Below are 16,646 nucleotides of genomic sequence, written 5' to 3' on the forward strand. Positions count from 1 at the left end.
GACTTACCCCTAATGGTGGAGCTAAAACCATGCCAGGGAATTCCAATTCAATCCCATCAAGGTGGCATGTACCAATGCCATCTCACTAGTCCAACTGATCAATTTCAGTTCATAATTGATCATAATGATAGGATTAAGTGTCAAAGGGATCACATAAACAAGACTATAGTGTCTGCTAATAGAATAATAGAATTAAAAAGGAGAGAGTGATTAAACATGGGAAGCGGGATACACAGCAGACTCATACAATGGCACATGTCCTAAACAGCACTCTGGCCTCAGAATCAGCCCTTGAGGCATTTAGATCTGGCTAAAAAGTCCATGTGAGTTTCTCAGGCATGGAAAGCCAAGACACTGTGGGGGGAAAAAAATGACCTAAATGAAGGATCTCAGCGAGTGTGATCCCAGTGGAAAGAACGGGGCCATCAAGGTAGGAGGTACCTTTCTCTGAAGGGAGAACTTCCACTTTGCTTATGGCCCTGTCTAAATAAGATCGGAGTTTGTGAACTCAAGAGGCTTCCTCCATAGCCTTGGCAGCTCATGACAAGAGCCTCGGGTGATTACTGACGTCATAAGTCAGTGTCAATTGTTAAATCAACAACAGGAGTCACTGCGCACCTACTCCCTATGTAGGATCTCTGTCAATGTGTTGTACTATGTGGATTAATGATAAAACTACTACTCAAACAGTACTCTATACTTTGGGAGAGGGAGTGGGAGATGGGATGGTTGCAGGTGGGAGGGAGGTTATGGGAAGAAAAGCTGCTATGATCCAAAAGTTGTACTTTGGAAATTTATATTTATTAAATAAAAGTTGAAAAAAAAGTAGATTAGTTTCCCTTAGGGCTGTGGGGGATGGAGGGGATAAGTGGATAGCTTAATGGGATAGGGATTCTTTCTTTAGTGCTAAAAATGTCCTAATGCTGACTGTGGTAATGAATGTACACACCTGTGCTTATGTTAGAAAGGACTTAAGTGTACATAGGAAAAGGGTGAAATGTATGATATGTGAATTATATCTTAATCATGCTATTATTTTAAAAAGTTATTAAGGGCTAGCACTGTGGCATAGCAGGTAAAGCCAACGCCTGCAGTGCTGGCATCCCATATGGGCACCAATTTGAGTCCCAGCTGCCCCACTTCCAATCCAGCTCTCTGCTATGGCCTGGGAAAGCAGTGGAAGATGGCCCAAGCACTTGGGCCCCTGCACCCACGTGGGAGACCCAGAATAAGCTCCTGGCCCTGCCTTCAGATTGGTGCAGCTCTAGTCAGTGTGGTCATCTGGGGAGTGAACCAGCGGATGGAAGACCTCTCTTTCTCTACCTCTGCCTCTGCTTCTCTGTAACTCTGCCTTTCAAATAAAATAAATAAATCTTTTTTTAAAAAAAGTTATTATTGAGATTTTTATTGGAATTACATTGGAATCTACAGATAAAATTTGAAGAAAACATTTTTATAAGACTGATTCTTTCAAAACATGGATATTATATAAGTACAGTTCTACATTTATTTGGGTCTTCTTTAGTTTCTCTAAAAAAAGTCTTAGAAAATTCCAAAAAGAAGTATTATAGTGAGATGACTGTAGTTCACAATAATGTTTTATATACCATATAAAGAAATGGAAGGCTTCAAACATGAAGAAAACTTAAAGAAATGGATGCTAACCGTCTGATTTGATCAGTTTATACTGCATACACAGGTTGAAGTACTGCACTATCCTCTATAAAATGTATAAGTATTATATGTTAACCACAACTTTTAAGAAAAACATATTATAAATAAATTACTAGATTCATTCCTGGGTATATGATACTTCTGATGCTATTTATATGGTTTCTTTTTGAAAAAGCAAGATAATGTTTAATTTTTAAAGTGTAGAATAAGAAGATGAAATAGAGTATGGTATGCATATCAGAACTTCAGAATAGAAAATCACTACACATGGTCTAATACAACTTTTTCTGATTTTAAGATTTATTTATAGAATAGTCACACAAATATATTAATTATATTTAATAACACATTCAACAAATTACAATCATGAAAAAGAATACAAACACAAAACTACAAATGTCCCAGAAAATTCCATAATACACGGGTACAACATTGAACAAATGCTTTCTGAGTATCTTTGTTAGGTTCCTTAACTTACAGTGAAAAACTAAGGAATTAATAGCCTCTATATTTTCTTAAGATAGTATTTGTTAGCAAATCCTTCATCTATAAATGTGCTAAAAATATCTATCACACTAATGTTACATTATTATCTTTTTAAGTAAAAGTAATTGAAATATTATCTAACTGCATTAATCAGTCCCTTAAAGATTGTTTTCCTTCATAAAATATTTTGCTTTCTACTATAATTAAAGATATAAACCACATTTGAGTTTCAAGTTAACTTGTGAGTTACATAATGTTTCTGGATCTCAGCTTTCTCATCTACACAAGAAAGTTGATACAGATATCTTTCTAGTTCCAACTAGCTTAAAAACTGTATCACAAGAAAAAAGTGAAATCCTATGGTCATATACTTTAACCAAAAACAATAATGTATTAAAACTAGAAGTATATAAGCTATTGAAATCAATAATTATTTACTCAAAAGGATTCTGTTTTCATTCTAGAATTAGCAAGCTCTCTAACCATAATTCATACAAATTTTCAAAACCATATTTGATGTTTATTGAAAGTATAAATTCATCATGTTTATGAATTATAATCTTATATCTCTACTGATAATCTTAGTAATCTCACTGGTATTCAAATAAAAAGAATAATTCATATATATATAAAACCATTTTAAAAGAAAGGTCATTTATAATTATAATTTCAGAAATTTTGAAGAGTATCCAAATAAACAATATGTTCATAAATGGGCTACTTTTTTTTATTGCAGTTATGTGAGATAAGACTCTCAGAATTTCTAAGTAACCCCAAATTTATGTATCTATAATTAACTATAATATACTGCAAAAAAGCATTTTATATGAAAATATTACCTGATCAATGATAGAATTTAGCTTGGTAAGTAACAGAAATCCTCGACCATGGACAAGGTATTGTCCAAGGGTTGCCATATGTGTCTCCTCCTCTTCTTCCTCCCTGGCCTCCACCCTCTGGACCACTGCATTGCAAAGCTGGTTGACATCGGTCAGAAATTCTCGTGCCAATGAGTTACTGTCGGTGCTCATGACCGAACTAGAAAATAAATGTTGCAATAAGAAAATTAGAAAAATGAATATAAATTTACTTTAAAAACTATGTTATATGTTCTTATTGATTTTAATTTAAGATTGACAAAGCTACTGGATATTGGTATTTAATCCTATAATCTTTTCAGGCATAGTTCTGACCTACTTGGATATTTTTAAAATAATTTCGGCCAATGGTAGGACCAGTCTGGAATTTGAAGTGTCAACCATAGCTATGACTGGGTAAATGATCCTAGGTAGAAGACATTAGTAAGGAATGGCAGTTAAGGTAGATTCTGACTTTCTTAAATGGAATAAAAATAAGCTTATTACTTATAAAACGCTCGATTTACATGTTTTTAAACAGATAAGTGGATCTTTTAAAAATACCAACTGTTGGGGCTGGCACCTTGGTGCAGTAGGTTAATCCTCCATCTGCTGCGCAGGCATCCCATATGGGTACCAGTTCTAGTCCCAGTTGCTCCTCTTCCAATGCAGCTCTCTGGTATGGCCTGGGAAAGCAGTAGAAGATGGCCCAGGTGCTTGGGCCCCTGAACCTGCATGGGAGACCAGGAAGAAGAACCTGGCTCCTGGCTTCAGATTGGCACAGTTCTGGCTGTTGTGGACACTTGGGGAGTGAACCAATGGAAGGCAGACCCTTCTCTCTGTCTCTCTTTCTCACTGTCTGTAACTCTGCCTCTCAAATAAATACATTAATTAATTAAAAAAAAGTTCACTGAAATTTGGAATTACAAGAATGAGCTTATTTCATTATATGTGGAAATCTGTATGTGAAAAAGCATGGATTCCAAAATTGATTTTAGACAAAAGAAAATCCATACTTTAAATTCTATTTCTCCATGAATTTTTTGAGGTAGCTTTTACTCATGCTGACTCCAAGACAAGTATAGATTGCAAAAAGGAATTGGGCCAATCAGGGTTTTTTTCCCTTCTCTCTCTTAGGAATTTGAACTAAGGTTTGTCGAAAGGTGACAGGGAGATGGACCAGTGGTGGTCAACATGAGGTAGCTGAGGCTCAGAAAAAGCCAACTGCATAGAAAATTAAAGGATGCAAAGAGAAGCAGACAGATATTATAAGGACAGCCAAGGGAAATTCCTAATATTCCTTTGCTTCCTGCTCATTTTAGAGACTTAAAGTTTAATTCCTGGATTTTCATCAGCATTCCAGGAATTATTATAATAACAACCCCTCTTAGTATGACAAACATTGCTATCTTTTTTTTTTTTTTTTTTGACAGGCAGAATGGACAGTGAGAGAGAGACAGAGAGAAAGGTCTTCCTTTTTGCCGTTGGTTCACCCTCCAATGGCCGCTGCGGCCAGCGCATCTCGTTGATCCGAAGCCAGGAGCCAGGTGTTTCTCCCGGTCTCCAATGCGGGTGCAGGGCCCAAGAACTTGGGCCATCCTCCACTGCCTTCCCGGGCCATAGCAGAGAGCTGGCCTGGAAGAGGGGCAACCGGGATAGAATCTGGCGCCCCAACCGGGACTAGAACCCGGTGTGCCGGCGCCGGCTAAACATTGCTATCTTAACATTATCAACATCATTAAAAATATAGCATTTAAAAAATATATATCATTCACTATTCCAAAATATAGCAATAACCTCTACAATATAAAATATTGGTCCTTCATAATCTTTCATAGAGTAAAATTGTTCAATAAATCAAATAATCTAATTTGTTTTCAGTTCATATTTATTTAACTTTGTTAACTACTTCACCAAATCCATCTCAGATTTTAGGATCTGGAATTATTTAGCCCACACTAAAAAAGAAAAAACACTGCAAAAAAGCTGCCAATTAAACCATTACACAATGCTTTCTTATCATATCGATTTTTCCATACAATATGTCTCTCTGAAACATCAAGACCAAAAACAATGCAGCACTTCTTAAGAGTGCTTACTATCGATCTTGGGATTTTCTTTCAAAGCAATTAACATTCTGTGAGTTTTGGTACTGGTGTTTCTTTGATCTTTCCAGTTTAGATCCACAAAAAATTTCAGAAAACACCCAGGAAAATATTTAAAGCTCAGCAGGTATATTACCAACAATAAACAGAACTCAAGTGAAGCACTAGTAATATGAACAGCTATGACCAAGTTCACTCGTGAACAGGCAAGGTCAATCGCTTCCCAAGTGCTCTTTTTATTTTCCTTAAGATTTCATTTATGGCTGGCACCGCGGCTCAATAGGCTAATCCTCGGCCTGCGGTGCTGGCACAACGGGTTCTAGTCCCGGTCGGGGTGCCGGATTCTGTCCCGGTTGCCCCTCTTCCAGGCCAGCTCTCTGCTATGGCCCGGGAAGGCAGTGGAGGATGGCCCAAGTCCTTGGGCCCTGTACCTGCATGGGAGACCAGGAGAAGCACCTGGCTCCTGACTTCGGATCAGCGCAGTGTGCCGGCCGCAGTGGCCATTGGAGGGTGAACCAACAGAAAAAGGAAGACCTTTCTCTCTGTCTCTCTCTCTCACTGTCTACTCTGCCTGTCAAAAAAAAAAAAATGATTTCATTTATTTATTTGAAAGGCAGAAATACAGAGTGAAAGAGTGAGAGAGAGAGAGAGAGAGAGATTTTCTATCCTCTGGTTTACTCCCCAAATGGCCACAGGCCAGAGCTGGGCCAAGCTGAAGCCAGGAGCCAGAATCTTCTTCTAGGTCTCCCATGTGGGTGCAGGGGCCCAAGCACTTGGGCCATCTTCTACTGCTTTCACAGAAGCATTAGCAGGGAGCTGAATCGGAAGTGGAGCAGCCGGGACTCCAACCTTTACTCCAACCGGCACCCATATGGGGTGCCAGCACTGCAGGCAGAGGCTTAACCTTCTAAGCCACAGTGCTGGCCCCAAGTGTTGTCTATTGACATGTTTGTAAGATATCACCCATTGCAACAAACACACAACGCAACTTTAAAATATTAAAAATATGAAAAACTAAAGAATGTTACGGTAATCATTGGGGTTTGTCTTCTAAAAATTAAGCTAACTGAAACTGGTTTGGATATGTCATCCAAAGTTAACATGTTGGAATCTTATCTCCAAATTCATATGTTGGGGTCTTTGGGGGGTAATTAGGAGCCTCTATTAGGGAATAGTAGCTTTATAGGAGACCTGAGCAAATGTACTCCCAACTCTCCTGCCCTTTCACCTTCCACCATAAGATGATGCAGCACAAAGGCCCTGGCCAGATGCCAAAATAATGCTTCTAGAACTGGGAAAAATAAATTTATTTTCTTTATGAAATACCCTGTGTGTTGTATTAATTATAGTAGCAGAAAACAAAGACAGACATCAAAGTGAATTTTTAGATATGACAATTAAAGAAATTTAATCCCATTTCCTAAAAGCATGTCATTTCAGTAAAAAGCATACTATATAAAGAAATGCATGCTTTTCCTGATTTAAATTGTAAATCTTTAAAAATGATTTATAATTATTTAAATAAGCTTCTCCTGATTTAAAAGGGGTGGGCACAATGGTGTGGTATGATGAACTGCTACCTGGGACACATGAATCCCATATTGGAGTGGCTGGAATCAAATCCCACCTCTGCTTCCAATTCAGCTTCCTTCTAACATGCACTCAGGGAGGCAGCAAATGGTAGCTCAAGTACCTGGATTCCTGTCACTCATGTGGGAGACTTGGTGGAGTTCTAGGCCTTGTCTCTGGCCTATCTCAGCTAGCTATTGCAGTTATTTGGGTAGTAACCAGTAGTTGGAATGTCTCTCTCTCTCTCTCTCTATCACTCATCTTTCAAATAAATAAACTATATCCATATCACATGGGTGGTAAGGGCCCAAGCACTTGGGCCATCTTTCACTGCTTTCCCAAGCATCTTAGCAGAGAGCTGGACTGGAAGCCAGAACTTGAATAGGCACTTCAATATGGAATGCTGGTGTCACAGGTGGTAGTTTAACCCACTGAGCCACAACGCTCGCCTCAAATAAATGAACTTTTAAAGAAAAGTAAATGAAATACATACATGCTTATATGAACAAGATACAATATAATATGATCTATTGCTATTTTGTTTCATTTAATATTTTAAATAATCTTTTCATATGTACTCTCTTACACTTTTTTCTAGTTTTTGTTTTTAAATTGAAAAATTGTGTGGATTTATGATGTAAAATATGATGTTCTGAAGTATACATACACTGTGGAACAGTTAAATTTAGCGAACTAGCAAGTGCATTATTTCACATTGTTTTCATTTTGTGGTGACAACTTACTCTCCTGGCATTTCTCAAGAATATAACATTGCCATCAACTATATCCACCATGCTATATAATTGATTTTCTTATTATTTTTAATAGCTGCATGCCATTCCACTACATGTATTATTACATGTATTTGATTGTATTATAAATTTAGTATAACTATGTAGATAATTTATTATTGTTGAATATTTAGGTTATTTGTGGCTTTTTATTACCAGAAATACTTTTCCACTGCTTAAACATTTATCCTGACATTTCTTTGAGGTAGCAATTGCTGTTACTTAACATGGGCTTTAAACATTTCTTGTTAGATTTTTCTAAGGTGTTTTATACTTTTCATCATATTCTGAGTGGGCTTTTGTTTTCCATTATATATATGCTAACTAGGATATAAAACTGGTAAATAGAAGGCAATAGGAAGTAGATTAATGCTGATATAATAATTATATACCCAAACTTCTTACTGAAATTTCTTGAATGTTTTTTGAATTTTCTAGATGTAAAATCCCATTACCTAACCAAAAACAAAAATTCTGAATTCTCCTATGCAATATTCATACAACTGCCATTCTTCTGTGCAACTAAACAGAACACAAATAGAACAACAGGTAGGGGTGATGAAAAATACTTTTGCACGGCCCATGAAGAAGTATTTATTTTTGTGGTGGGCATTTGCAATTAGGATGCCGATCAGGATGCCTGCATCCCATATGGGAGTGCCCGAGTTAAAAGTCCCAGCTCCAGCTCCTGATTTCATCTTCCTGGAGGCAGCAGGTGATGACTCAAGTAGCTGGGTCCCTGCCATTCACATGGGAGACCTAGATTGAGTTTCTGGTTCACATCTTCATCTTCGCTTAGCCCTGGTTGTTGAAGGCATCTGAGGAATGAACCAGAAGATGGCAGCTCTGTCTCTCTTTATCCATCTCTCAAGTAATTAAATAAGGATTGAATAATTTAATTCAACTGATATGCTTTCATCATATTATTCTGTATAGAATTTTATACGATTTTATTTTATTTTATTTGAGAGAGGAGGAGAAGTAGAGTAGGGGAAATGGAAGAGGGGAGAAAGAGAAGTAGAAGGAGATGGAGAGAAGGAGACAGGGAGAGAAGAAGAGAGGGAAAGAGGGAGAGAGGGAGAGGGAGAGGGAGGGAGGGAGGGGGAGAGAGAGAGAGAGAGAGAGAGAGAGAGAGAGAGAGAGAGAGAGAAACATGCACATGTACTCTCATACACTGATTCATTCCCCATATACCTGCAATAGCCAGGGCTGGATCAGACCGGAAACTCAATCCAGGTCTCCCTCATGAGTGACAGGGACCCAACCACTTGAGCTATCACTACTGCCTCTCAGGGTGTGCACACAGATATAACTGGGAGTAGAGCCAGAACTCAAACCTAGGCACTTCAATATGGGATTTAGGTATTCCAAGCAGTGTCTTAACTATTAGGCCAAAAGCCAACTAGCTTATTCTTTGAAGATAATCCTATTAATCTGAACAAGGTCAATTCCTAGTCTCCCCTGATTCAGCCCCACAATTTTCTTGCACTTCAGACATGCAATTTTAAAAAATGTATAGGGGTGGGTGTTTGGTACAGCAGTTGAGATATCACTTGGGATGCCCACATACCATTTCAGAGTGCCTGGGTTTGGGTCCTGATTGGGCTAATGCATACTCTGGGAGGCAGGCAGAAGGTGATGGCTCAGGTAATTGGGTTTCTGATACCCATGCAGGAGCCCAGGATTGGATTCCTGGCTCCTGGCTTAGGCCTGGCCTACCCCTAGCTGTTGTGGGAATTTGTGGAGTGAATCAGTGCATGGGAAATCTCTGTTTCTCTGCCTTTCAAATAAAATGTAAAAAAATTATGAAAGAGTATTCCACATTTATCCTTTTATAACTTTGCTTCCCCTTCTCAATCATACATTCATACCACTGGGTAATATACCACTGTATGAATAAATCACAATGTATGTATCCATCTCTACTAAGGGAAAGTTCAGCTGTTTTTACTTTGGGGCATAATTTTTTTAAAAAAATATTTATTTATTTGAAAGTTACAGAGAAAGAGGGAAAGTGAGAGTGAGAAAATGAGAGAGAAATATCTTCCATCCTTTGGGCACTCCCCAAATGGTCTGGGCTGGGCCAGGCCAAAGCCAGGAGCCTGGAATTCCATCTGATCTCTCATGTGGGTAGCAGGGACCCAAGTACTTCGGCCAATTTCTGCAGCTCTCACCAGGTGCATTAGCAGGTAGCTAGATTGAAGGTGGAGCAGCTCAGAAACAAACAGTGATCATATGGGATACCAGCATTACAGGTGGAGGCTTAATCCGCTGGTCTCTGGAGTATAATTAATGTCATGTAACTATAGAGTTTCAAAGCCTTAGACTGAAGCAGATCTTTTGAGCTAATATTTATTACATTAGATACTCACCAGTATTTCAAAACTTCTGTAACATTGAGAGTCTATATAAGTTGGTCTTTCATAAACCAGATGAATAAAACTTCACCTATTTAAAAAAAAGAGACAAAAATATTAATGGCAAAAAGAAACCATAAATAATTTTAACAAAGTTCTGATATAAAAATCAGTGGCCAGTCTAATTTTTTTTAAAGATTTTATTTATTTGAGAGGCAGAGTTACAGAGTAAAAGAAGGGAGAGACAAAGAGAGGTTTTCCATCCACTGGTTTTCTCCCCAAATGGCTATAATGGCCAGGGTTGGGCCAGACCAAGGTCCCCCACATGCATGCAGGGGCCTAAGGACTTGGGCCATCTTCTGCTGCTTTCCCAGGCACATTAGCAGGGAGCTGGATCAGAAGTAGAGCAGCCAGGACTTGGACTGGCACTCATATGAGATGCCAGCATGGCAGGCGGCAGCTTTACCTGTTGTACCACAGCGCCAGCCCCATGGTCAATTTTTTATATGTGATTTACGAAACAGTAAGTGAGTTTTTTTTCCATCTCAAGAACACATTAAAAAATGTCTAGCATCAAGAACCAAGCTTTGATAGAAGCAGTCTTAGACCATCTAAACAACTTATTATAGCTCTCATCTTCCTCTCTCAACTCCTAACTTACGATCTCCAAGTAAATTGTGAGTTAACTGAAAAAGGAGAATCAGTCTGGTATTGGTCTTCTTAACATTGAAATCTAAGGGACACTGGAATACCATCTATTCCATATTACTAAATAAAAAAAATCTTTAATTTAAAGCTCCTATGGACAGCCAAGTTTTTACTCTTTTATCAGAGTGAAATATGAAAACTGAGAAAATACTAAAACCAATTTCCACATTCTTGTTGGAGTTTTAAAAATAATATTTTGTGGGAGCCAGCATTGTGCCATAGCAGGTAAAACCACAACCTGCAACACCAGCTTGACGCCAGTTCAAATCACAGCTGCTCCACTTCTGATACTGTTCCATGCTAATGCTCTAGGAAAAAGCAGCAGAGGATGGCCCAAGTGTTTGGGCTCCTGCATCCACGTGGGAGACCTGGAAGAAGCTTCTGGCATCTAGCTTCAGACTGGCCCAGCTCTGGCCACTGTGGCTATTTGGGGAGTGAACCAGTGGATGGAGGATCACTCTGTCTCTCCCTCTCTCTGTGTAACTCTGCCTTTCAGATAAATAAATAACTCTTTTAAAAAGAGTATTTTGTGGAGTAGACATTATGGTGCAGAGGTTTAGGCTGCAGTGTGGGATGACCAAATCCCATACTGGAGTGCTAGTTTGAGTTCTAGCTACTCTATACTTCTAATCCAACTTCCTGCTGGTGTGTCTGAGAGACAGCCAATAACACCTCAAGTACTTGGGTCCCTGCCACCCATGTGGGAGACCCAGATGGAATTCTTGGCTCCTGGTGTCAGCTTAGGCCAGCCCCAGTTGTTACGGGCATTTGTGGGGTAAGCCAGTGGATGAGATCTCTTTTCCTCTGTCACTTTGCCTTTGAAATAGATAAATCTTTTTGAAGAAAAAACAATTTTTTACAATACAATGAAAGCTATATCTAGAACACCAACGAAAAATTCCTGCTTCTAGGATAACAATAAAACATTCCTCTTTTTTTTTTTTTTTTAATTTGACAGCTAGAGTTATAGACAGTGAGAGAGAGAGACAGAGAGAAAGGTCTTCCTTCCATTGGTTCACTCCTCCAGTGGCCGCTACGGCTGGCGCTGTGCTGATCCGAAGCCAGGAGCTAGGTGCTTCCTCCTGGTCTCCCATGCAGGTGCAGGGACCCAAGCACTTGGGCCATCCTCCACTGCCCTCCCGGCCACAGCAGAGAGCTGGACTGGAAGAGAAGCAACCAGGACTAGTACCCGGTGCCCCAACAGGGACTAGAACCTGGGGTGCTGGTGCCGCAGGCAGAAGATTAGCCAAGTGAGCCACGGTTTTGTCCAAACATTCCTCTTAATTATCCATTCTTCCCTTCTCTATAGTTTTTTACTTATAAGAAGCATGAAAAAGGTTACCATGTTATAGTTATAAGCCAAACATTAAAGTTTATTTTGAATCATGAGTTTTTGACTCCTAAGTTTTTAAATCAGTGATCTTTTAATTCCTTCATAATGCTAAAATCTGGAGAAATATCTTAAGTTACTTTCAGCTTGGCCACTTCTTATACCACACATTATTCTGAGCATTTAAGGATAAAGGCTGGCAGGAAATGGTACACAGAACTGTGTTAGACTTCACAGGACACTGTATAAACTAGGAAAACACACTTTTTTGGTGATTCATCCCTTCATCAGGCACAAAGTTGCCAAAGCACAGGCTAGATTTCAGTCCCACTTATTTGGCTGTTCAAGTCCCAGTGACCAGTGCACCAAATGCTCAACCGAATGGATCAGCTCCAGAATGGAGTCCTAATACACCTTCCATCCCACTGCCTCCTGAACTAATCAAAATCATGTATATACTTTACACTGATTTACTCTTCAAATGGCTGCAACAGCTAGGGATAGTCCAGGCAGAAATCAGGAGCCCAGAGCTCCATCTGGGTCTCCCACATGGGTGACAGGGACCGAAGTACTAGGGCCATCCTCCACTGTTTCCCCTAGGTGTATCAGCAGGAAGCTGAATCAGAAGTGGATCAGCTGGGACTCAATCCTACCAGCACTGCAGACAATAGTTGAGCTTGCTGGACCACAATGCTGGCCTTTAGATTTATATTTTAATAGATTAAAGATATCATCAGAGTATTAAATATAAGTACCACTGTTTCCAAACTATACAGATATCCTATAGTTACTTATCTCTATAACTTTCTTATCTTCTAGGTTATAATTCCTTAAGTCCAGGGACCCTGCCTTATTACTGTTTGTCTTTCTTAGTTATAATGCCAAAATTTATTTAGTTGTTTGTTTCTTTATTTGAGAGAGAGGGAGAGAGAGAGGCAGACAGATACATTCCCCCCACTCACCCCAACATTGGCTAATTCATTCCCCAAATGTCTGCGATAGCCAGGGACCAAAGTCAGCAGCCAGAAACTCAACCCAGGCCTCCCAACTACTAGAGCCATCAACACTGATCTCCAGGATTTGTTGTCTCTTTGCCAATGTGCCAAATATTTCATGGATTAGCTTCGCCTCTTGGTTTTATGTCATAAGAAATTTTATCACTATGCTATTTAATTAAAAAATGTTTAGTAAATATTTACTAAATATCAGCTACTATTTTAAACACCAGATATAGAGCAAAAATAAAATCACTACCTGGAGGGCGGTTCCAAGATGGAGGACTGGGAAGGTAACTTATTGCTCTAGCTCAGGAGAAGGTAAGTTTTAAAAAAGTGGAGAGAATGTAGTCTTAGGGAAGAGTTAGGGAGAAAACCTAAGAGGAAACTCTACCGAAATTAAAGGGATACAGTGGACCTATGTGGAGGGTGTGGTCACCCACAGTTCGGGACTCCAGCAGCCAAGAGCCTGCGCACCAACCCTGGAAAGTGAGGTGAGACCAGACCACAAGAACCCGAGCCACTGGCAAAAAAGTGGCAGGAAGATCCTAGAGGGAGGGGCCGGCACCATGGCGCACTAGGTTAATCCTCCACCTGCGGCACCGGCATCCCATATGGGTGCCAGTTCTAGTCCGGACTGCTCCTCTTCCAATCCAGCTCTCTGCTATGGCCTGGGAAAGCAGTAGAAGATGGCCCAAGTGCTTGGGCCCCTGCACCCCCATGGGAGACCAGGAGGAAGCACCTGGCTCCTGGCTTTGGATCGGTGCAGCTCCGGCCATTGTGGCCATTTGGGGAGTGAACCAATGGAAGGAAGACCTTTCTCTCTCTCTCTCACTGTCTGTAACTCTACCTGTCAAATAAATAAATACAATCTTTAAAGAAAAAAAAGATCCTAGAGGGAACCAGCTTGGAGCCCCATGAGGGAAAGTGTACCCAGCCAAACTAGAGGAGAATAAAAAAAAAGGACAGGACAGACACATTTCTCTCTCTCCAATCACTTTACAACAGCGTACTGTAATAAGCCAATAGAGCAGATGCCATCTTGAACATACATAATAGCTGCACCAGCTTGTGTCTGTGCCCGGCAACCAGCCGAGCAGAGACTCCTGACTCAGGTTGGGAGAACTAACAGAAGGCAACGAGCTTGTGACTGTTTGAAGCTTCTGAACCAGGACTATGAAGAAAACTGAGGGTGTGCAGGAGGACTCACGGTGTGACTGGGGCTTTGAACAGTCTCAGTGGTAGACTCCACAAGTTCAGGGGTTCCTGGTTACCTGGTGAGAGACATTGCTAAAGAATCTGAACTTACACTGAGAACTGCACAGATCCTTTGTGTGGTCCTTGGGACAGGGCAGATGAATATTATACCCACTGGGGCTAAGCTTAGGCACTGGTCTACATTGAGGTGAGGAGCTCAGCTGAGCAAAATATACTTCCCTTCAGATTAAAAAAAAAAGAGATAAGATTCACCATGCCAAAACTGGGTATGTCACCTTAGGCATGACATTAACCCTGGAGAACTGAACAGAGCTCTCTCACAACACCTGCTAGAAGCCTCTAGAGATTCACTGAAAGCAAACATTCCACTCATCTACAGAGTCATAGTACAACGAAAAAAGCCACCCCAGCAGGAAAAAAAAAAGAAGAAATCAACAAGTACCTCCACAAATGCCAAACAACAAATGCACCAATCCAAGAAACAAGAATAAGGAAGACAACATGAGAGCCCCAAAAGAACATGACACTTCAATACTAGATTGTGAAGATGATGAGATAGAAGAAATGCAAGAAATGGAATTAAAAAAATTATACCTAAGATTACATAAAAGTAATCAAAAGCAAATGCAGGAACTACTGATATTCGAGCAGGACATGAAAGAAAATTTATGTCATGAAATTGAGCTCTTAACGAGAAATCAGAATGAAGTGAAGAATTTAATAGAACATAAAATTCAGATCTTAAAGAGAAAACAAAATTAAATGAACAATTCAACAGAACAAATAAAAATGCAGTGGAGAGCCTTAAAAATGGCTTTGGTAAAGCAGAAGAAAGAATATCTGACTTGGAAGACAAAGCACAGGAAAGTATATAGTCAAACCAAAGACAGGAAGAGAAAATTAGAAAACTAAAAAACACTATTGGGAATCTCCAGGATACTATAACAACAACAACAACAACATATGCGTTCTAGGAGTTCCTGAAGGCATGGAGAGAGAGAAAGGATTAGAAGGACTTTTTAGGAAAATAATAGCAGAAAACTTCCTGGGTTTGGAGAAAGAAAGGGACACCCAAGTACAGGAACCACATAGAACTCCCAATAGACATGATCAGAAAAGATCCTTGCCATAACACATTGTAATCAAACTCACCACAGTAAAACACAAAGAGAAGATTCTAAAATGTGCACCAGAGAAACCCCAGATTTCTTTCAGAGGATCTCCAATTAGACTCACAGCAGACTTCTCATCAGAAACCCTACAGGTTAGGAGATAATGGTGAGATGCAGTCCAAGTCTTAAGAGAAAAAACTGTCATCCCAGAATATTATACTCTGCAAAACTTTCATTTGTGAACGAAGGTGAAATAGAGACCTTCCATAACAAACAGAAATTGAAAGAATTTGTCACCACCAGTCCAGCACTACAAAAGATGAATAAGGTTGTGTTGCACACAGAAACAGAAACATGGTAATCAGTACAAAAGAAGGTAAAGGAAGAAAATCAATCAGTAAAAGATCAAAGGAAATTCAAAGTAAAAAATAGGAATATTTTTTGAAAAATAGCAGAGAAAAGCCATTACTTATCAATAGTCACCTTGAATGTAAATGGCCTCAACTCCCCAGTTAAAAGACACAGACTGGCTGAAAGGATCAAAAAACAAAATGCATCTATGTGCTGCCTACAAGAAACACGACTCATCAAAAAAGAAGCACAATCTGAAAGATAAAGGATGGAAAAGGTATTCCATGCCAACAGAAACCAAAAAAGAGCTGGTGTAGCCATCCTAATATCAGACAAAATAGACCTTAACACAAAAACTGCTAAAAGAGACAAAGAAGGGCACTATATAATAATTAAGGATTCAATCCAACAGGAAGATGTAGCTGTTATAAACGTATATACACCTAATTACAGGGCACCTGGCTATTTAAAAAAATGTTAAAGAGATTCAAAGGGAGACTTAGACTCCAATACAATAGTATTGGGGGACTTCAATACTCCACTTTCAGCAATGGACAGATCAACCAGACAGAAAATCAATAAGGAAACAACAGATTTAATTGACATTATAGACTAAATGGACCTAACAAATTTCTACAGAAATTTTCATCCTACAGTTGCAGAATACACATTCTTCTCAGCAGTGCATGGACTTTTTCTAGGATTGACCACATACTAGACCACAAAGCAAGTCTCAGCAAATTCAAAAGAAATCGAAATCATACCATGCATCTTCATGAACCACAATGGAATGAAGTTGGAAATCAGCAACTCAGGAATCTCTAGAGCATATGGAAACACATGGAGATTGAACGACATGCTCCTGAATGAACAATGGGTCATACAGGAAATCAAAAGAGAAATCAAAAACTTACTGGAAACAAATGAAGATGACAACACAACTTATCTAAACTTATGGGACACAGCAAAAGCAGTATTAAAAGGAAAGTTTACAGCAGAAAGTGCCCACATCAAAAAACTGAAAAGGCACCAAATAAATGACCTATCAATGCATCTCAAGGATCTAGAAAAACAACAGCAAACCAAACCCAAA

General features: G+C 39.4%; 1 protein-coding gene across 4 annotated transcripts in view; it reads right to left on the reverse strand.

Annotated features, from left to right (window-relative positions):
- LYST (lysosomal trafficking regulator) overlaps positions 1 to 16,646 on the reverse strand; it is a 225,275-nt gene that overhangs the window by 168,456 nt on the left and 40,173 nt on the right. For all 4 annotated transcript variants that reach the window (XM_062210653.1, XM_062210655.1, XM_062210652.1 and 1 more), the window contains 2 exons: positions 9,855 to 9,930; positions 3,000 to 3,198 (listed from right to left, as the gene is read on the reverse strand). In XM_062210653.1, the coding sequence (XP_062066637.1) occupies positions 3,000 to 3,191 (192 nt within the window). In that variant the 5' untranslated portion in view covers positions 3,192 to 3,198; positions 9,855 to 9,930. The remainder of the gene's footprint in view (positions 1 to 2,999; positions 3,199 to 9,854; positions 9,931 to 16,646) is intronic.

Source organism: Lepus europaeus, chromosome 14 (genome assembly GCF_033115175.1).
Source record: "Lepus europaeus isolate LE1 chromosome 14, mLepTim1.pri, whole genome shotgun sequence".
Taxonomy (NCBI): Eukaryota; Metazoa; Chordata; class Mammalia; order Lagomorpha; family Leporidae; genus Lepus; species Lepus europaeus.